General features: G+C 41.9%; 1 protein-coding gene across 23 annotated transcripts in view; it reads left to right on the top strand.

Annotated features, from left to right (window-relative positions):
- DLG2 (discs large MAGUK scaffold protein 2) overlaps positions 1-22,285 on the top strand; it is a 1,355,349-nt gene that overhangs the window by 1,120,591 nt on the left and 212,473 nt on the right. For all 23 annotated transcript variants that reach the window (XM_067466492.1, XM_067466491.1, XM_067466494.1 and 20 more), the window contains one exon: positions 21,181-21,283. In XM_067466492.1, the coding sequence (XP_067322593.1) occupies positions 21,181-21,283 (103 nt within the window). The remainder of the gene's footprint in view (positions 1-21,180; positions 21,284-22,285) is intronic.

Genomic DNA, 22,285 nt, shown 5'->3' with positions numbered 1-22,285 from the left:
AAAATCTTAATTCATCCCAAGCATTGTCTGAGTGAAGCAGGTTTTAATGTATTCTTACCAAACACTGGAGCAATCAAGCAAATTTTTAAAGAACCTACAAGTGGTGTAACTGAACAATCAGTCCAATTTTGTGTTTAGAAATAAGTTATTTAGATCTGTCTGTATCCCAGTATTCTGGTATGCAGTGCCAAAGATCTACATGGCAATTACCTCTGCATGAAACCCAAGAACTATCAAAAACGTAAATCAATGTTTTCCAGAAACCGCATTAATAAAAATACAATTAGAAAAAAAAACTAAAATGTATGAGCTGTGAAGTAGATGAAAGCAAAACACACAGCAGGCATCAAATAATATTTTGATATAAAGAGCTTTATTAGATGGTGCTGAGAAGTAGCTAAGTGTATCAATATAGATGCTAAAATGACAACAACGGTACATAACCTATTGAATCATTACTGGAGTCATTGGGTTTGCATAGCGCAAATTAACACATGCAGAATTGCACAGTAATTGTATGGCACAAGCATTGTGTCAGACCTCAGTGTTCCACAACTGAACCGATTCCAAATGTGCAGTCAAATGCACACTCACATAGAATTATAGATTTGGAATAGATCTCAAGAGCCATCCAGTCCAACCCCTTACTATCCAACCTCTGCTTAAAAATCTCCAGGAAGATAGACTCCACCATGCTCCAAGACAGCGTGTTACATTGCCGAACAGCTCTTACCATCAGGAAAGTCTTCCTAATGTTTAGGTGGAATCTCTTTTCCTGCATTTGGAAAACATTGCTCTGTGCCTTAGTCTCCGGAGCAGCAGAAAATAACCCTGCCCCCTCCTCAATTTGACATCTTTTCAATATTTAAACATGGCTCTCATGTTCCTTCTCAGCCTTCTTTTCTCCAAGGTAAACATACCCAGCTCCTTAACTCATTCATAGGACTTGGCTTCCAAACCTTGGATCATTTTAGTCACCCTTCTCTGGACATGTTCTTGCTAGTCCATGTGCATGGTCATCCCTTTGCAGGGTGCATCCATCTGTAGTGAACATTCATAATTGATGTCCATTGTATATGGACACCGCATAGGTAGCTCTGTTTTTTTATCCTTGAACAGAATGCGGGTGCTTTTCATTGGTCAAAAAATCCCCAACCTTATCTGTAGAAGAAATGTAGGCATATGCAAGACCCCAACAGGTAAAGGTAAGGTAAAGGTTTTCCCCTGACATTAAGTCCAGTCATGTCCAACTGGGGGTTGGTGCTCATCTCCATTTCTAAGCCAAAGAGCTGGCATTGTCCATGGACACCTCCAAAGCCATGTGGCCAGCATGACTGCATGGAGCGCCATTACCTTCCCACCAGAGTGGTACCTTGATCTACTCACATTTGCATGTTTTCGAACTGCTAGGTTGGCAGAAGCTGGGGCTAACAGCGGGAGCTCACACTGCTCCTCAAATTCAAACCTGCAGCCTTTCAGGTAGCAAGTTTAGCAGCTCAGTGGTTTAACCAATATAATGTAATATAATATAATATACAATAATATAATATAATAATAATATAATATAATATATAGTAATAATAGTTTTAAGCTGCTGGCCAGGAAGACAATTAGCTGGGTTAAGACAAGCCATTTTGAAGCTTTTTAAAGACTGGATTCCTGTAAGTGCTGACCATTCTTACTTCGGATTGTTTTTGATGGATATAATATAATATAATATAATATAATATATATAATATAATATATTACATTATAATATAATATATTACATTATATTATAATATAATATAATATACAATAATATAATATAATGTAATATAATATACAATAATATAATATAATAATATTATAATAATATAATATAATATATAATATAGTAATAGTAGTTTTAAGCTGCTGGGCCAGGAAGAGGATTAGCTGGGTTAAGACAAGCATGAGGAAAGAGGAGGGAAGCAGCAGAGCACAGGTGGCTGGCAGGAGGGGAGAGAGAGAGGAAATTCATCGGCTTAAGCTGAGGCCAGGGACCGGAAGTGGGGAAAATGCGCCGCTTGCTACCGGGGAGGGAAGAGAAACTGCGAGATTGTAAAACTTGCACCAGACATAACAAAATAATTACAAAAATTGGAAAAATAGTTTCGATTCTTAATTACTCCTCACACTATTCCTGCATGGCTCGATACTGGATTGTAAGCTAATTTAAATACGAATGCATAATGAGTTTAGAAACTAACGAACATGATCAACCAAGCCTAGTACGTATTATTTGAATGCATTAGAACTCTGAGAGATCAGGGTTGAAATCTGCTCAGAAGATGTGGAGGAGATTGTTGTTATGTGTTTTCAAGTCATTTCTATCTTACGGTGATCCTGAGGCAAAACCATTCCTGGGGTTTCTTGGCCAGATTTGTTTAGGAAAGGTTTATCATTGCCTTTCTCTGTGGCCAAGAAAATATTATTTGCTGAAGGTCTTAAGTGGGTTTCCATGACTGAACAAGGATTTAAGATCTTAGTCTAATACCTGAAATCACCACATCATACTGGCTCATAAAGGATGTATCCTGTTTTAAAAAGTGTTTAAAATAATAGCCTTCTCACTATTTTTTGATAGAATGCAATCATCCGCTGCCCAGAATTATCCTGAAACCACCTGCTTAGATATTCCTTTAATGAAGTCAGATATAAATGAATAGTCATGAAAGTACTGCTGCCAGATAGAAACATATTTACATATATATTAAAAACAGCTCTGCCTTGAAGCACGTAGATAACCTACCAAAATTAGCTGACTTCTGTTCAACCGTGCCAACTGAATGTTTCCCCTCCTAATAAGTGTTCCTATAAATGTTTCCCTTAAAGCAGCAGTTGCCCCGTCAAAGCCCAGCCAGCACACCCAATGGTTATGAATTCTGGGTATTGTAATCCAACAACATTTAGGGATCCAACCTGATGTCCAGGTTGGTTTATCAGGTGGTCTATTATGGCTGACTTCTCAGGTTGAATTAGTCTGCAATGTCTTTCATGTTCCTTGATTCGTGTTTGGGCAACGCTGCGTTTGGTGGTCCCTACGTAGACTTGTCCTCAGCTGCATTAGTCTCTGCAGAGGTGAGAAGATCCCTCTTGTCCATTGCAGAATGTAGCATTTGTTAGATTTTCTTAGTGGGCCTTTAGATAGTTTGAATGTTGTGTTTCCTCATCAGTTTCCCTATGCGGTCAGTGGTTCCCTTGATGCATGGTAAGAACACTTTTTCTCTGGGTGGATCTTTGTATTTCCTCTCATGGCTTGTTCTCGGTCTTGCAGCTCTTCTGATGTCTGTGGTGGAGTCTCCATTGGCCTGTAGAGCCCAGTTTAGGTGGTTCGATTCACCTTGGAGGAGGTTGGGGTTCATTTTCTACTCACCTTTTTATTCTTCTGATGGTCCACCAGGTGGCAGCAAAGTATTAGAATTAATTTGGGGATTCTAGACTGAAGTGTCTGCGCAATAGCTTGTGGACGCACATCTGTATACACACAAATCTACATGTTTTCAGAAAAAGAAACTCTTCTCATTGAACATATTGCCATGAATGTTTGTGTTTTATTATGCGGTGAGTATGTAATTGTATTGTTTCAAAATGTATAACTCTACTTTGGTGCGCAGATGAAACCAAATTGGGAGATATAATAATAATAATAATAATAATAATAATAATAATAATAGCCAATCAAGGGTGGTCCCAGTGGTGATCAGCACACTGGGTGCAGTGCCTAAAGACCTTGGCCTGCACTTAAACACAATCGGTGCTGACAAAATTACCATCTGCCAGCTGCAGAAGGCCACCTTACTGGGATCTGTACGCATTATTCACTGATACAGCATACAGTCCTAGACACTTGGGAAGTGTCCGACGTGTGATCCAATACAACAGCCAGTAGAGTGATCTTGTCTGCTGTGGTCTCATCTTGTTGTGTTTCAAATAATAATAATAATAATAATAATAATAATAATAATACTTCATTTATACCCTGCCACCATCTCCCCAAAGAGGATTTGAGGCAGCTTACATGAGGCCAAGCCCGATAATACAATTACAATAAAATAAATACAAAACACCAAAAATAACATCGCAATAAAATAAGTGAAACATAAGAATAAAATAAAACAGTGCAAAATACAACCAACCCCCCCCCCCAAAAAAAACAGAGTGGGCGGGCCAAAGGTACGACATAAAATGATAAAACTTTGGGAGAGATAGCAATGAGAAGGATATACTTGTAAGGGAGGACCTTGCAAGGGATGGAACAGTGGAGTCAACCCTGAAACAGGTGGGGGAAGTACAATATGAGGACAATATGAGGATAGGAAATAAATATATGGCCAAAAGCATACCGGAAATGCCAAGTTTTTAGATTCTTCTTAAAGGATGCTAGGGTGGGGACTTGCCTAACCTCACCAGGTAGTAAGTTCCACAGCCAGGAGGCCACAGCGAAGAAGGCTCACTCCAATACTCCAGAAAACAAGAGCAGAATTCAAAACAATCTTAACAGATTAGAGAGATGATTGGCCAAAACTTAACAAAATGTTCAACAGGGATAAATGCAAGATATGCCATTTAGGCAGAAAACATGAAATGCAAAGATACAAAATGGGGGGCTCCTGGCTTGATAGCAGTACGTGTAAAAAAGATCTTGGAGTCCTCGTGGACGAAAAGTTAAATATGAGCCAACAATGTCAAGTGGCAGCTAAAAAAGCCAATGGGATTTTGGCCTGAATAATAATAGTGTCTATATCCAGGGAAGTCATGCTACCCCTCTATTCCACCTTGGTCAGACCACACCTGGAATCACACTGTGTCCAATACTGGGCACCACAACTGAAGGGAGATGTTGACTCTTAGTCATAGGGTGGAGCCTTCAGCACCTTCCAAGTCACCCAGTCTTCTGTGTGTCCAGAAGGGAGTCTCTCATTTGGTATCAGCCATACCTTTAGGTTCCAGGTCTAGCCTGCCACTTTAGACCTCTTGCTTGCTGAGGTATTCCTGCGAGTATCTCTGTAGATCTTAGAAAACTATTTCTTGATTTAAGTCATTGGCATGCTGGCTGATATCCGAACAGAGGATGGGCCCAAGATGTCACTGCCTTGCTCCTTTCATTATTGCTACTTCCCGGCAGATGTCGGGTGGTGCAATACCGGCTAAACAGTATAATTGCTCCAATGTTGTATGGTATAGACATCCTGTGATAATGCAGCATGTCTATCAGACTCATGGGTAGATTGAAGCCTAGCGAATAACCAGATTTTTCATCACTGTCATTCAGAATGCATCTCAATGATAGAATGAATGAGACCACTTTAGCTGCTATGATTCAGTGCTGTTGAATCCTGGGAGTTGCATTTTTACAAGGTCTTTGACACATATTTGTCAGAGAGTACTGGTACCTCACCAAACTACAACTCTTGGGATCCATAACATTGAGTCATGGCAGTTAAAGTGGTGTCAGACTGCATTAATGGAGACGAAGTACAGTATACAGTATTTATATTCTGCCCTTCTCACCCCACAGGGGACTCAGGGCGGATTACAATGCACATATACATGGCAAACATTCAAAGCTATTTAGACATACAACATATATAGACAGACACAGAGGCAATTTAACATTCCAGCTTTTTCCAGCTTGGGTGTGACCCTGGATTCATCGCTGAGCCTGGAGCCTCAGGTCTCAGCGGTGGCCAGGGGAGCATTTGCACAGCTCCGGCTTGTGCGCCAGCTGCGCCCGTACCTCGGGAAGTCGGACTTGGCCACGGTAGTCCACGCTCTGGTCACATCCCGTATAGATTACTGCAACGCGCTTTACGTGGGGCTGCCCTTGAAGACTGCCCGGAAGCTTCAGATGGTCCAGCGCTCGGCAGCCAGGTTGCTAACAGGAGCAGCTCTCAGGGAGCATACCACTCCTCTGTTGAGCCAGCTCCACTGGCTGCCAATTCCCTACCGGGCACAATTCAAGGTGCTGGCGTTAGCCTACAAAGCCCTAAACGGTTCCGGCCCCACCTACCTCTCCGAACGCATCTCCTCCTACGAACCGACACGGACATTAAGATCGTCCGGGGAGGCCCTGCTCTCGGTTCCGCCTGCGTCACAGGCACGGCTGGCGGGAACGAGAGACAGGGCCTTCTCGGTGGTGGCCCCTCGGTTATGGAATGCCCTACCAAACGACATCAGACAGGCCCCTTCGCTGCTGGCGTTTCGGAAGAAGCTCAAAAGTTGGCTCTTTGAGCAAGCGTTTGGCTAATCAGCGCAATTGTACACAGAATGACGGTAAACTGAACATAGGAACGGCATAAGGATATGAGACTGGATCTTGTTTGTGATCGAGGCATTATGTATGATTGTTGTGTGTTTGCTATTGTGTATGCTGTATTTTAATTGTTATTGTTGTGGTAATTAATTGTGTAAACCGCATTGAGTCACCTAATTAGGTTGAGAAACGCGGTATAGAAATAAAGCAAATAAATAAATAAATAAATAAATATGAGGATATGCTTGGTTCCGGCCTCAAGGGAAGCTGCCACTTCACCGTCTATTTGTGACACCAAGTCCTTGATGGAGTACTTCCTCATTCTTTTGCACACTGCTGGAAGGTTTTATGGTGTCATAATTTTGTTAAATTAGCCTCTCTGCATAAAGTGATACCTAAATTTCCTACTCATTGGAGGGAAGAATAGTAGAGGCCAAGATGAAGTACTTTGGCCACATCATGAGAAGAAAGGAAAGCTTAGAGAAGAGTATGATCCTGGGAGAAATGGAAGGAAAAAGGAAGAGGGGCCGACCAAGGGCAAGATGGATGGATAGTATCCTTGAAGTGACTGGATTGACCTTGAAGGAGCTGGGGGTGGTGATGACTGACAGGGAGCTCTGGCATGGACTGGTCCATGAAGTCACAAAGAGTCAGAAACAACTGACTGAATGAACAACAACAAAATTTCCTACTTGACAGATGCAACTGTCTTTTGGGCTGAATAGGTCAACAGCAAGCTAGACTATTAATTGTCGGGAGCTCACTCTGACCTGGGCTGGCTTCGATATCATGACCTCTTGGTCAATAGTGATTTAATGCAGCTGGTTACTAACTAGCTGCACCACAGCCCAGTCCAGTTCTTTTCTTTTCAAACACACCCAATGCATGCATTTTTCAAGGGGACCAAGATATAAAAAGACATTTTAAGAGGAAAAATATAAAAGTGACGCTGATTAATGGGGAAAGGGAGCAGAATTATTGATTTAAGAATGAGTAAAGTGACGCAGACAGGAAATAGACAAATGTACTCATTTCTCCTTTCTAAGGTTTGTAAGCCAGATCAATCAATCATTCTTTCTTGAGAGAGAGAGAGCAGAGAGTTTGAATATGAATTCCAAAAAAGAAACAAAAACGTGGAGGTCTTTTGAATCTAAAACTCTAGGTCGTAGAATGAGCTTTAGTGTTGCTTTAGTATGAGCCAGAGCAATCCTAAAACACTGATGGAATTCCAAATTACATTTTTGTGGAAAGGTGTAGGTGTGTGTGTGTGTGTGTGTGTTTTAATTGGTACAGCTGAAAGGAGAGAGAGATTGAGACAGCTCACAAGGCAATTGCGGGAGAGGGCCCGCGCAGGGGGGCTGGCGTGGGTGGCAAAAGAAGAGAAGCTGTGGAGGCGGAAAGAGCATCATCCGTGGCAGGCAGAAGGAAAGAATAAACCCTTGGAAAACAGCAGAGCGACAGGACAGGCACAGAAAAGAACAGCCCGGGTTGATTACTGCAAAGGTCAGGGATGGAATTGTGCTATTCTGACGGTAGAGAGGGCCGGCCAGGAGCAACGTGTAGGAAGTGGGCACATTTGCATGTCTGGGGAGCGAAAAAGGAAGAGGCGGGCAGCAGGATGGAGAACTGGGTTGTTTTGGGGGGTTTTTCTACCAGATACATGACTACTGAAAGATCCAGAGAACACAGGAGACATGAATTAATAAGATAAAGAAGGGGAAACTTTGGCATGATTCCTCTTGATGACCTAGGCTGGTGTAGCTAGAAAAGTCATCATCACTGAACTTTGTTATGAGTCTAAACTAGGCATGGGCAAACTTTGACCCTCCAGGTGTTTTGGACTCTAACTCCCACTCTTCATAACAGCTAGTAGGATTTTTTAAAATAGTGCTTTTTTTATTCATATATATATATATATAGGTTTTCCCCTGACATGAAGTCCAGTCGTGTCTGACTCTGGGAGGTGGTGCTCATCTCCATTTCTAAGCCGAAGAGCTGGAGTTGTCCGTAGACACCTCCAAGCTCATGTGGCCAGCATGACTGCATGGAGCACCTGATACATGGCGGTTAAAGTGGTGTTTAACTGCATTACTTCTACAGAGTAAAGGTAAAGGTTTCTCGTTGACATTAAGTCTAGTCAAATCTGAATTTGGAGTGGTGGTGCCTGTCTCCAGGGGCAGCTCAACCCATTACGCAAAGTAAGCATTTGCAGTATAGTTGATTTTGCCCAGGGGTGCTCTTGAGGTGCTCTTGGGGAAAAACAGACCTTGACATATGCGAGTTGTAGTTACTAGGATGTATATTTCACCTACAATCAAAGAGCATTGTGAACTCCACCAATGATGGAATTGAACCAAATATGGCACACAGAACTCCCACGATGAACAGAAAATATATATCAGTGATTGGTTGGAGGGGGGGGGGCAAAATACTGTTTGCTTACGGTTGAAAATTACCTAGGGCCGCCTCTGCCTGTCTCCATTTCTAAGTCGAAGACTCAGCGTTGTCCATCTACACCTCCAAGGTCATGTGGCCGGCATGACTGTATGGAGCACCTGATACAAGGCAGTTAAACTGGTGTTTAACTGCATTAGTTATACAGAGTAAAGGTAAAAGTTTCCCGTTGAAATTTAGTCTAGTGAAGTCCAACTCGGGGGGGGGGGGGGGGTTGGTGCCCATCTCCATTTCTAAGCCGAAAAGTCGGCATTGACCATAGACACCTCCAAGGTCATTTGGCCACCATGACTGCATGGGGCATCTGATACATGGCAGTTAAACTGGTGTTTAACGGCATTAGTTCTAAAGAGTAAAGGTACATTTCCCGCTGACATTAAGTGTAGTCAAGTCCAACTGTGGGGTGATTGATGCCCATCTCAATTTCTAAGCCGAAGAGTCGCCATTGTCCGTAGACACCGCCAAGGTCATGTGGCCACCATGACTGCATGGAGCACCTGATACATGGCAGTTAAACTGGTGTTTAACTGCATTAGTTCTACAGAGTAAGGGTAAAAGTTTCCTGTTGGCATTAAGTCTAGTCAAGTCCGACTCTGGGGGGAGGGGATGGTTCCTGTCTCCATTTCTAAGCCAAAGAGTTGGCATTGTCTGTAGACACCTCCAAGGTCATGACTGCATGGAGCAACTGATACATGGCAGTTAAAGTGGGGTTCAACTGCATTTGTTCTACAGAATAAAGCTAAAGGTTTCCTGTTGACATTAAGTCTAGTCAACTCCGACTTGGGAGGGGGTGGGGTGCCTGTCTCCATTTCTAAGCCAAAGAGTTGGTGTTGACCATAGACACATCCAAGGTCATGTAGCCGGCATGACTGCATGGACAGGGACAAGGCAAACATTCAATGCCTCGAACCAGTGAAACACAGATACACAGATAAGGGTAAAGCAGTGTTTCTCACCCTGAGGATCGGGACCCCTGGGGGGGGTCATGAGGGGGCTTCCATCATTGGTAGAGTTCAGAATGCTCGTTTGTTGTCATTTAACTATAAATCCCAGCAACTACAACTCCCAAATAACAAAAACAGTACCCCCCAACCCCACCAGTATTCAATTGTGAGCGTATTGGGTATTTATGCCAAATTTTGTCCAATGAATGAAAATACATTCTGCATATTATATACTTACATTACAATTCATAACAATGGCAAAATTACAGTTATGAAGTAGCAACAAAAACAATTTTATGGTTGGGGGTCACCACAACAGGAGGAATTGTATTAAGGGGTCACGGCATTAGGAAGGTTGAGAAACTAGTTCCGCCAAGGTGGTATCTATTGATCTACTCACATTTGCATGTTTTCAAACTGCTAGGTTGGCACATCCTGGAGCCATGGGAGCTCACCCCACCTTGCGGATTTGAACTGCCAACCTTCTGGTCAGCAAGTTCAGCAGATTAACAGTTTAACCATTGTGCCACTGCAGCACCACAATTTTCCAATTTCACAGACTGTAGTTTAAAATCCCAACTAGTCTTGAGATATCATAGTTTTTGCAGTGCCTTTCTGCTTCACTTTCTTCCTTTCAGAATGCCAAGTCACCTAGTTCAGACATTTCTAAATAGCGGCATGTCTGTTTTAGGGTTGACAGCCAGAATGATGCCAGATTTCATCAGCTGTTGTCATTTCACATCCCTGCCAACCCCCAATCAGCAACATCACTCTTTAATGTATATAGTTTTTGCTGTCACATTTGGGGTGAAATACTCTAACTGCCAAAAAGATAAAAATCAGACTTGTCACTGAACGTTTTGCCCAGAATGATTTGATAAGAGCAAGAAATGTGCTTCTTTGTGCAACCTGGACAAGGCCAAATGTGTGTAATGTGTTGATGAAGGCTTTCATGGCTGGAATCCCTGGGTTGCTGTGAGTTTTCCAGGCTGTATGGCCATGTTCCAGAAGCATCCTCTCCTGACATTTCATCCACATCTATGGCAGGCATCCTCAGAGGTTGTGAGGTCTGTTGGAAACTCAATAAGTGGGGTTTATATTAGGCTTTTTTGATCCACAAAAAAAGGTTCAAAACTCGTTTTGGATGTAGGGGGTGCTGGTGGTCCGATTCTAAAGTCAATTCTGATTTCCACAGAATTTTTTTTCAAACTTTTTGAAACTTCGGAAACTTCCAAATCCTTTCGTAATGGTTTGAAAGTGTTATTTCCTGTTTCATTGTTTGGTCTTTACTTTGAAAGTAGTTGTTGTACTCCAGAAGTGGGGAAAAGCAAGCAGAGGAAATTCCTTCCTTATCTGATTTAAAACTGGATTATCTGGCTTGAGCTGAGGCCAGGGACCAGAAGCAGGGGGAAAGCAAACGGAGGAAATTCCAACCTGCTCTGGTTTAAAACTGGCTTCTCTGGCTTTAAAACTGGCTTCTCTGACATGAGCTGAGGCCAGGGACCAGAAGCAGGGAAAAGCAAATGGAGGAAATTCCTTCCTGCTCTGGTTTAAAACTGGCTTCTCTGGCTTGATCCGAGGCCAGGGACCAGAAGAGTTGTAACAAAAATGGCGGAAAAAGCTTCGGAAGGGCAAAGAGACTTCCAGATTTTAAAAAAAAACTTCAATATTGCTTTGAAAAGGTAATTTAAACTAAATTATTGAGATATGAGTTATCCAAGCGACTCTAACCATTCCTAGTTTATATATCTGTGGGATGTTCAGAGTGGGGGAAAGAACTCTTGTTTGCTGGAGGCAATCGTGAACATTGCAATTGGCCACCTTGATTAGCAATAAATGGCCTTGCAGCTTCAAAGCCTGGCTGCTTTCTGCCTGGGGGGAATCCTTTGTTGGGAGGTATTAACTGGCCCTGATCATCTCCTGTCTGGAACTCCCTTATCTTTTGAGTGCTGTTCTTTATTTACTGTACTGATTTTAGAGCTTTTAATATTGGTAAAGGAAAGAATGCTTCTGGAACATGGCAATACAGGCCTGAAAACTCACAGCAACCCAAATATGTGTGTTTTTGTGTAGCTGCAGTGTCTGCTTGCACATATTCCAAATGACACTATGGCCTTTTTGTGTCCTAATTAAGATTGAATCTCCCGATTTCTCCCAGCTGAGGGGGGAAAGGAAGGGGCCTGAGGCTGTTAGGAATTGTGGGTGTTGAAGTCCAAAACACCTGGAGGGCCAAAGTTTGCCCATGCCTGCTGTAGAGCAAATCAAGCCCGAACCTTCTGTAGATGCCAAAATGCCAAAGCTGGGACTGTCATTTTTTGAACCTATTACGAGAAGCAATGCCACATAGAAAAGTTAATACCTGGCAAGATAGAAAGCAGTAGGAAAAGTTCAAGAAAAGTTTCAGGTGGATAGATTCAATCAAATGAAACCACGGCACCAAGTTTTCAAGACCTGAGAAAGGCTGCTAATAAGAGGGATCTTTGGAAGTCTCCCATACATAGGGTCACCAGAAGTTGAAGCTGACTTGATGACAGTTAACAATAACAACAACAATGTGAATTGCCCAGATCGCTTATAGTGGAACCTGTTATCATACAAAACTTGGCAACCTTCAAAACAATTTTTCAAAAGAGGAATATGAAATAAGAAAGTAGATCACCCTAGGAACATCTCCAAAATAGGGGATGAAATTTTACATGTGCTACTTAGTCACATAACTATCTTATCCAAATAGGGAGTTGTAGTTCGGTGAAGCACCAGCACTCTTTGGCAAGGAAAGCTAAATACCTTGTAGAACTAAAACTCTCAGGATTCCATAGCTTTTAGACATGACAGTTAAGTAGTAGCAAACTGCTTTAAATCTATAGACTGGATGCTACTTGCTTACTTACTTAGGGATCCCTCATTTCCCGAGTATGATGGCCTTCCAAGTGTAGTGTCTTGACAGTGGATACATAGGTGACTGTGGAGCTCTATTCTTGACCTGCATGTTCTTCCATAGTGTGGGCATCGGTTTCCAGGTGGAAGGCGGTCCCGGTCAGGGTTGGCTTGACATGACTTCCTCTTTGTACATTTCTCCCTTATGCCCTCCCTTTGTGCTTCTTCTAATTCCTCAGTACTGCTACCTCCAGTTCTCACTTTTGGTGTCTGTGCCACAGTTTTTAAGGATAGCTGTAAGCCCATCTTTAAATCTCTTTTCTTATCCATCAATATTCCATTTTCCATTCTTGAGTTGGGAGTATAGTAACTGCTTTGGGTGATGGCAATCGGGCATTCATACAAAGTAGCCAGTCCTGCAGAGTTGATGATGTAGGAGAATCACTTCAATGCTGGTGGTTTTTGCATCTCCCAGCATGCTGACATTTGTCCACCTGTCTTTTTTGGAAGATGGATGGATGTATCCTGAGTCTCAAAGAAAACTCTAAAGACTCACCTCTTCCTGCTGAGCTTCCTCAAAGATTTTTTAATGTATTGCATTGTAAAATGTTTGACTTTTTTAAAAGAACGTTCTAAGCTTGAAGGCCATCTAAGAAACATGGTTAAAATATTTTTTTAATTATTGCCATGCCACTTCATTCAGGGTTTCTGCTTTCTGCAGTGCAAACTGCTATGGTTTTCATCGCAGGCTTTTCTCCATGCTTGTCTGTTTGGCAGCTGGGTACAATAACAGGGCCAGAGTACAAATCTGGGGTTTATCATGTTCCAATGGGCTGAGTTCAATCTAGTTCCAGCCTTCTGCTTCTCACAGCAGCTAGCCAGATGCTTCAGAAAAACTCAGAAGCAGAGCATGAAATCCTCTGCTATTTATTGTCAGTATCTGGTCCTCAGAAGCCGAGTTCTGAGGAAGTTCTTCTTTTGGACCACAAGTGCTGCTCCACAGTGCCTTGGTGTATTCAACTCAACATGGCTATCTTGACAGTAATGGGACTGGGAAACATCCAGATATAGAAACAAGCAGTTCTACCACTCACATACACACCAAGCACAAGTTTAGACTGCAGGAGAGAAGGCTGAGGAGAGATATGATGATGGCCATGTAGAAATATGTAAGGGGAAGTCATAGAGAGGAGGGAGCAGGCTTGTTTTCTGCTGCCCTGGAGATTAGGATGCGGAACAATGGCTTCAAACTACAGGAAAGGAGTTTTCACCTGAACTTGAGGAAGAATTTCCTGACTGTGAAAACTGTTCAACAGTGGAACTCTCCACCCCGGAGTGTGGTAAAGGCTCCTTCTTTGGAGGCTTTTAAACAGGGGCTGGATGGCCATAGAATCATAGAATCATAGAATCAAAGAGTTGGAAGAGACCTCATGGGCCATCCAGTCCAACCCCCTGCCAAGAAGCAGGAATATTGCATTCAAATCACCCCTGACAAATGGCCATCCAGCCTCTGCTTAAAAGCTTCCAATGAAGGAGCCTCCACCACACTCCGGGGCAGAGAGTTCCACTGCTGAATGGCTCTCACAGTCAGGAAGTTCTTCCTAATGTTCAGATGGAATCTCCTCTCTTGTAGCTTGAAGCCATTGTTCCGCGTCCTAGTCTCCAAGGAAGCAGAAAACAAGCTTGCTCCCTCCTCCCTGTGGCTTCCTCTCACATATTTGTACATGGCTATCATATCTCCTCTCAGCCTTCTCTTCTTCAGGCTAAACATGCCCAGTTCCATAAGCCGCTCCTCATAGGGCTTGTTCTCCAGACCCTTGATCATTTTAGTCGCCCTCCTCTGGACACATTCCAGCTTGTCAATATCTCTCTTGAATTGTGGTGCCCAGAATTGGACACAGTATTCCAGATGTGGTCTAACCAAAGCAGAATAGAGGGGTAGCATGACTTCCTTAGATCTAGACACTATGCTCCTATTGATGAGGGCCAAAATCCCATTGGCTTTTTTTGCCGCACATCACATTGTTGGCTCATGTTTAACTTGTTGTCCACGAGGACTCCAAGATCTTTTTCACACGTACTGCTCTCGAGCCAGGAGTCACCCATTCTGTATCTTTGCATTTCATTTTTTCTGCCAAAGTGGAGTATCTTACATTTGTCACTGTTGAACTTCATTTTGTTAGTTTTGGCCCATCTCTCTACTCTGTCAAGATCGTTTTGAATTCTGCTCCTGTCCTCTGGACTATTGGCTATCCCTCCCAATTTGGTGTCGTCTGCAAACTTGATGATCATGCCTTCTAGCCCTTCATCTAAGTCGTTAATAAAGATGTTGAACAGGACCGGGCCCAGGACGGAACCCTGCGGCACTCCGCTCGTCACTTCTTTCCAAGATGAGGAGGAAGCATTAGTGAGCACTCTCTGTGTTCGTCCACTTAACCAATTCCAGATCCACCTCACCGTAGTTTTGCCTCGCCCACATTGGACTAGTTTCCTTGCCAGAAGGTCATGGGGGACCTTGTCGAAGGCCTTACTGAAATCCAGGTACGCTACATCCACGGCATTCCCCGCATCTACCCAGCTTGTAGCTCTATCGAAGAAAGAGATCAGATTAGTCTGGCATGACTTGTTTTTGATAAATCCATGTTGACTATGTTGATCCATGTTGACCCATCTTTCGAGGGTGCTTTGAATGCAATTTTCCTGCTTCTTGGCAGGGGGTTGGATTGGGATGGCCCATGAGGTTTCTTCCAACTCAATGATTCTATGTTTGGAGAGATGTAATTCTTCACTAAGGGTCTTCCCAAATGAAGCAACCAGTGATTTCAGAATTTTTCTTCCCAATATTTTGTATCAAAAACAATATTTACTTTTCAAGAAACAGCAATTTCTTCAAATAATTGTGTTATTAAAGGCTTTGATGGCCAGAATCACTGGGTTTCTAGGCTGCATGGCTTCACAACCTCTGAGGATGCCTGTCATAGATGTGGGCAAAACGCCAGGAGAGAATGCTTCTGGAACATGACCTTACAGCCCAGAAAACTCACAGAAACTCTGCAAATAATTGTTATATTGCATGAAAGTACTGTTTTCAGCACAGAAAATGCTGTTATCTGTGCAAGATGACTGCATAATTTTTTTGTATAAGATAAGCCCTGAATTGCAAAGATTCTTATCATTCCTGGGTTCTTTCATCAGAGCTTCTCAATAAGCAACAAGAAAGCACTTCAACCATTTTCTGAATATATCTGAATATTCTTTCCATACCTGGCCCACCTGCCTGTGTCCTGAAATGACGTCTGAAAACATTAGTAAATAGACCTCTGGTGTACTTCTCTGTATAGCAAATAGCCAGGCTGACCCAAACGCGCTCCCTACATGCTGTTGTCCTGTGTGTCCTGCAAATATGACCAGCGGTTGGAGATGGTTGGGTTGTCATCTTTAAACAACATCTGGGTTTGGGAGAAGCTGGGCGATATACAGAGAAACCTTCAATATTAATATGTTTTGTTTTTGAGAGCCTAAGGGTTTGCCAAATAAAATTGAAATACATCTTAAAGTAGACAGTTCATGGTGTACAATTCTGTGTTTTATGAAGAGTACATACACATACAAACAAACATGTAAATATTTTGTTACAGCCTCTATTTTATGTTATTCTTACTTCCTTCTTGAGCCTAATTGGAGCAGACAGTAGAGTAATCCAATAAATAACTATGTATGAATCACAGCAGCGCCCTGAAGGTAAAGTTAGAAGTAAATAAAACAAAAAAGCATAGAAGATGTGGGCATGCTTCACCTTCCCAGAGCTGACAAGCCAGGCAGAGTTACAGGAAAAGTGAAAGTCAGTGAAGCGTTTGTGCGATACAAGCCCGAGGTGGCTGCATAATGAATTTAGGATTGTTTATTCTCTTAGTGGAAACAGCAGTGCCTAAATTCTGTGAAAATAGAAGCTGAGATCTGTAGCCAATTGTGCAGATTTGTTTTTCAGTCCGTTTCCCAATAATCAACACTTCTCTCTTCCCCACTCTCCCAAACTCTATTTTTACTTTGTGCATCTAAGAGAAAGAAAATAGAAGGCACATTTTGCCTAGAAATGAAATCACATTCTGGCTGAGAAAGGAGTTCATGATGGATTGGAGTTTCTGAAAATTGAGATTTCAAACAGTTCCAATGAGGAGGAAGAAAATAGGAGGTGTCTAAAAAAACTAGAATGGAGTCTAAGGAACTTTGATCGTACTAAGATTTAAAAGGGATATGTACAAGAAATGGAAAAGGGAGGGAAATCACCAGGGAGGAATTCAAATGTATAACCAAGATGTATAGGAAAAAGGTGTGAAAAGCTAAAGCACAAAATGAGCTCAGGCTTGCTAGAGAAGGGGTTGCTTTAGTTACTTCGGTAGCAAAAAAAAAAAAAAAAAGAGCAAGGAAATGGTAGAACCACTATTAGGAACAGGTGATGGAGAAATGATAACAGAAGACAGAGAAAAGGCAGAACTACTCAACACCTTCTTGGCCTCAGTTGTCTCCACAAAATTAACAGTGCTCAGCTTGGGGTATAAATATATGAGAGGAACTCATAGGGGGGAGGAAGCTAACTTGTTTTCTGCTGCCCTGGAAACTAGGAATCAGAGCAATGACTTCGAACTACAAGAAAGGAGATTCCATCTGAACATTAGAAAGAACTTCCTGAGTGTGAGAGCCGTTCAGCAGTGGAACTCTCTGTCCCGGAGTGTGTGGAGGCTCCTTCTTTGGAAGGTTTTAAACAGAGGCTGGATGGCCATCTGTCGAGGGTGCTTTGAATGCGATTTTCCTGCATGTTGGCAGAGGGTTGGACTGGATGGCCCATAAGGTCTCTTCCAAGCGTATGATTCTATGGGGAGGATAAAGCAGAAGATGCGGTAAGGGAAATGCAACACAAAATAGATAAAGAGGCAATACAGAAATATCTGACTAAATGAAATGAAATCAAGTGTCCAAGGCTATGTGAACTACATCCAAGAGTATTATAAGAACCGGCATAAGTAATTCAGAACCACTAGAAATCATCTTTGAGAATTTATGGAGAGCATAAGTTCCAGCAGACTGGAAGAAGGTGAATGTTGTCCCCATCTTCATAAAGGAGAAAAAAGAGGACAATTACCAGTCAACCTGATATCAATACCAGGAAAGATTCAGGAGCAGATCATTAAAAAGACAATCGGTAAGCACTTAAAAAAGAATGCCATACTCACAAAAAGGTCAACATGGGTTTCTCAAAAACAAATCATACCAAACACAGACCTCTTTTTAAATAGAGTTACAAACTTGGTAGATGAAGGGAATTCTGTGGACGTAGCATATCTTGATTTTAGTAAAGCCTTTGACAAGATTCTTCGCAATATTCTCACAAAGAAGTTAATAAAATATGAGCTGGACAATGCTACTGTTAAGTCAATTGGAAATTGATTAATTGATCAATCCCAAAGGGTGCACATCAATGGCTCATCGTTCTTCCTTCTGGAAAGGAGTGACCAGCAGGGTGCCACAGGGTTCTGTTCTGGGCCATTCAGGGTTATTCAACATCTTTTTCAATGGCTTGGATGACAGAATAGAAGGTACACTTACCAAATTTACAGATGGCACCAAATTGGGGCCCTGGGGGAGGGGGATCATTAATACCCCAGAGGGATGGATCAGAATTCAAAATAACCTTACCAGGTTAGAGAGCTGGGTGAAGACTAACCAAATGAATTTCAGCAGGGAGAAATATACAGTACTACACCTAGACAGTAAAAATGAAACGCACAGATATAAGATTGTGGTCTCTTCGCTGAAAGACAGTCCATGTCAAAGGGATCTACAAGTCTTGGCAGATCACAAGCTGAACATGGGTTAACAGTGTGATGCGGCAGTTTTAAAAGCAACGCTGTTCTAGGTTATGTCAATAGGAATATAGAGTCGAGCTCAAGGGAAGTCATAGTCTGACTCTATTCTGCTCTGGTAAGACCTCACCTGAAATAACCCTTTCTCCAGTTCTAGATACCTCAATTCAAGAAGGATCTTGACCAGCTAAAAAGTGTCCAGATTTCAAAAAAATAAATGCCTGGGTTTTCACTAGAAGCCACAAAGACTAACCTAGGACTATCGAATAATCTGGGATTGTGAAATCATGAGAAGACATGACACATAGAAAAGATAAAGATGCCTGACAAGATAGAGGGCAGTGAGAAAAGATAGAGACCACTTTCTAACTGGATAATGTCAATCAAGGAAGCCAAAGTAGTGAGTTTTCAAAGGAGCAGAAGGGCTCTTGATAAGAGGGTGCCTTGGAGGTCTCCCACGTATAGGGTCACCAGAAGTTGAAGTTGACTTGATGACAGTTAACAAAAGCAACAATGATATGTTTTGACCAGCTTGCTTACAGTGTAATCTGCTAACATACAAAACTTGACAATGCTCAAAACAGTTTTTAAAAAGAAGAATATGAACTAAGAAGGTAGATCTTTCTGTGAACATTTCCCAAACAAAGGCTGGGATTTTATATGTGCTGCCTAGTCAGATAACTATCTTAGCTGCATAGGTAAGTAGCTCTTCCCAGCCCAACTACTCGTGTCCACTTATTGGACAGCAGCCATTGCAAACAATAGTGGTCTGTTCTGTCAATCAAGACATGGCAGACTGATTTTTTTCACTGCCCTTCCTATGAGCAGGATTATAGTCACAATTCATCCTTTACCACAGATAATTAGTAGGAGCAAGATCGAAGCATCAGTCATCCCCATCAACAGAATCATAGAATCAAAGAGTTGGAAGAGACCTCATGAGCCATCCAGTCCAACCCCCTGCCAAGAAGCAGGAATATTGCATTCAAATCACCCCTGACAGATGGCCATCCAGCCTCTGTTTAATAGCTTCCAAAGAAGGAGCCTCCACCACACTCCGGGGCAGAGAATTCCACTGCTGAACAGCTCTCACACTCAGGAAGTTCTTCCTCATGTTCAGATGGAATCTCCTTTCTTGTAGTTTGAAGCCATTGTTCCGCGTCCTAGTCCCCATGGAAGCAGAAAACAAGCTTGCTCCCTCCTTCCTGTGGCTTCCTTTCACATATTTATACATGGCTATCATATCTCCTCTCAGCCTTCTCTTCTTCAGGCTAAACATGCCCAGCTCCTTAAGCCCCTCCTCATAGGACTTGTTCTCCAGAAGAATAGACTCTTGTCTCTTGCAGCAGCTGCTGCCCAATACAACAACAACAACAACAACAACAACAACAACTTTATACCCCACCACCATCTCCCCAAAGGGGACTCAGGGTGGCTTACATGAAGCCAAGCCCAAAATTACAATACAAAAAAAAACAAAATACAAAGAAGCAAAATACCATCAAAATAAACACATGAAATGACAAAATAAAATAAACAGTTTCAAAATAACATGATAGAGAGATAGAACACAGGATATGCAAGAACACAGGATATGCAAGGATTATCAATATAAATTAATAACCATTTTAGATAATATTCACCTAAATGACAATAGTGCAAGATAATGCTCTGCTTCCACAGAAGATAGCAAAAAAACTAGTAGTTTCAGGTTACAGGAAAGTATATTTCACCTGAACATTACAAGGAACTTCTTGACAATGAGATGAGTTGAGAATCAATTGCCTGGAGAACTGGCTGGAGTCTCCTTTTCTGGATGTTTCCAAAAAGAGTTCAGATAGCTGCCTACTGGGCATCCACCTGGTGATCTTGCATCAAGATCATTGAGATCTTGCATTGGATGCAGTGACCCATGAGACTCCTTCCAACTTTGTGATTCTATCATTCCAGTTTGAATTTTGCTGTAACCTATAAGGGAGAGAATTTGACTCTGGACATGTAGAAGTTGTTTACCCTCAAAAGAGATGGTCTTCAAGGTCTCTTCCAACTCTAAAATTCTATGGTTTTAATTAACTTCCTAATTGCTGTGTAATATGGGTTGTTGTAGATTTTTTCAGGCTATATGGCCATGGTCTAGAGCAGGCATGTAGCCGGGGGGGGGGGGGAGGGGGCTTGAGGGGCTTCAGCCCCCCCCCCCCCGAAATTCTCATGGTGGTTCGCAAAAAGGCCTTACTGGTGCATTATTTAAACTGTTATGTTTATTCATATCATGATCTGATCACCATAATCAATATATCCCATATGCATGGGGGTATTGGGATAATTATTCAAAAGGTGTGCTAGGCTAGACCCTCTTTCACTCAGACTCATCCCCCCCCGAAACCCCCCCCCCTGAAAAAAATTCAGCCCTCCCCCCCCCCCCCCCCCCCGAAATGAAATCCTGGCTACGGGCCTGGTCTAGAGGCATTCTCTCCTGACGTTTCGCCTACATCTATGGCAAGCATCTTCAGAGGATGCTTGCCATAGATACAGGCGAAATGTCAGGAGAGAATGCCTCTAGACCATGGCCATATAGCCCGAAAAAACCTACAACAACCCAGTGATTCTGGCCATAAAAGCCTTCGACAATGCTGTGTAATATTTTGTGAAAATTGTCATTTATGTGTTAACTATTCATTTTTCTTTCTTTTTTAAAAGGAAGTGCTTTGGAATTGATCTCCCCAAATTGCATCTGAACCTTGCTTTGCTTTTCCTCTTTTCTTTGCAGGTGAATGGAATTGATCTTCGTGGTGCTACCCATGAACAGGCCGCTGCGGCGCTTAAAGGAGCAGGGCAGACGGTAACAATAATAGCACAATACCAGCCAGAAGGTAGGCAGAGTGGAGACCTATCAAAATGCCCTTGGTGCTTGACATACTGTTCAAAGTTAAACCTGCTTCTTCAATTCTTATTATAAAGTAGAAATGAAATATCATCAGACTGAAATGTTAAATTACAACTCTGTATATGTGGAGAGTGGAAGAGGAAGGAGGAGAGCAAAGTTCAGCATGAAAGCCCACTCTGTGCTCTTGGTCAAGTCTGTCTCAACCCAAGCAATGGCAAATTCCCTCTGAATAAATCTTTCCTGGAAAATCCCATTATAGGTTGCAAATGACTTGAAATCATACAATGATATATACACTTAGAATTTAACCTTTCATATTCAAAATGCTTGATTTCCAGAGGTTTTCAAGATATAAGTATATATGACACAATAACTACTATAGTCTCTCTCTGATCTCTTCATTTCCTAATGTGTAGGGAAGCCAATGTAGAGCTCAAGGAAGTTGCTTTTTATACTACAGCTCCCATAATCCACCAGCCAGCACAGTCAAAGCCCTGCTTGACTGTTGAAGTCTAAGGGTTGTTTCCAAGTTCTCCCAATGCTGCTCTCCCAATCACATCTTTTTTTCTTTATTGATGTCAAACTATCAGGGATCACATGCAGGAGGTCATGCAGTTACAATACAGTACATCCAATTAGTTTTGGCTACAGTTCCATCTAGTCTCCTGTGCTATTCTAATAATATAATATAATATAATATAATATATTGTATATACATAATACTTACAATATTATAAATTAATGCATTATAATACTAATAATAATATGATATTATAATTATATATTTATATTACATGTAATATTACTAATAATATTACGATATAGTGGTATGGTGCAATATTCTGATATTGTACTATGCTAATGATGTAATATATTGTATGTATATATATCTTGTAAGCCACTCTGAGTCCCCTTCGGGGTGAGAAGGGTGGCATATAAATGTCGTACATAAATAAATAAATAAATCCTAAATTTTAAATTAAAATAA

The sequence above is a fragment of the Anolis sagrei genome, chromosome 3, assembly GCF_037176765.1.
Source record: "Anolis sagrei isolate rAnoSag1 chromosome 3, rAnoSag1.mat, whole genome shotgun sequence".
NCBI lineage: Eukaryota > Metazoa > Chordata > Lepidosauria > Squamata > Dactyloidae > Anolis > Anolis sagrei.
The sequence above is the reverse complement of the archived record's forward strand: the minus strand, read 5'-3'. Positions and strand labels throughout refer to the sequence as shown.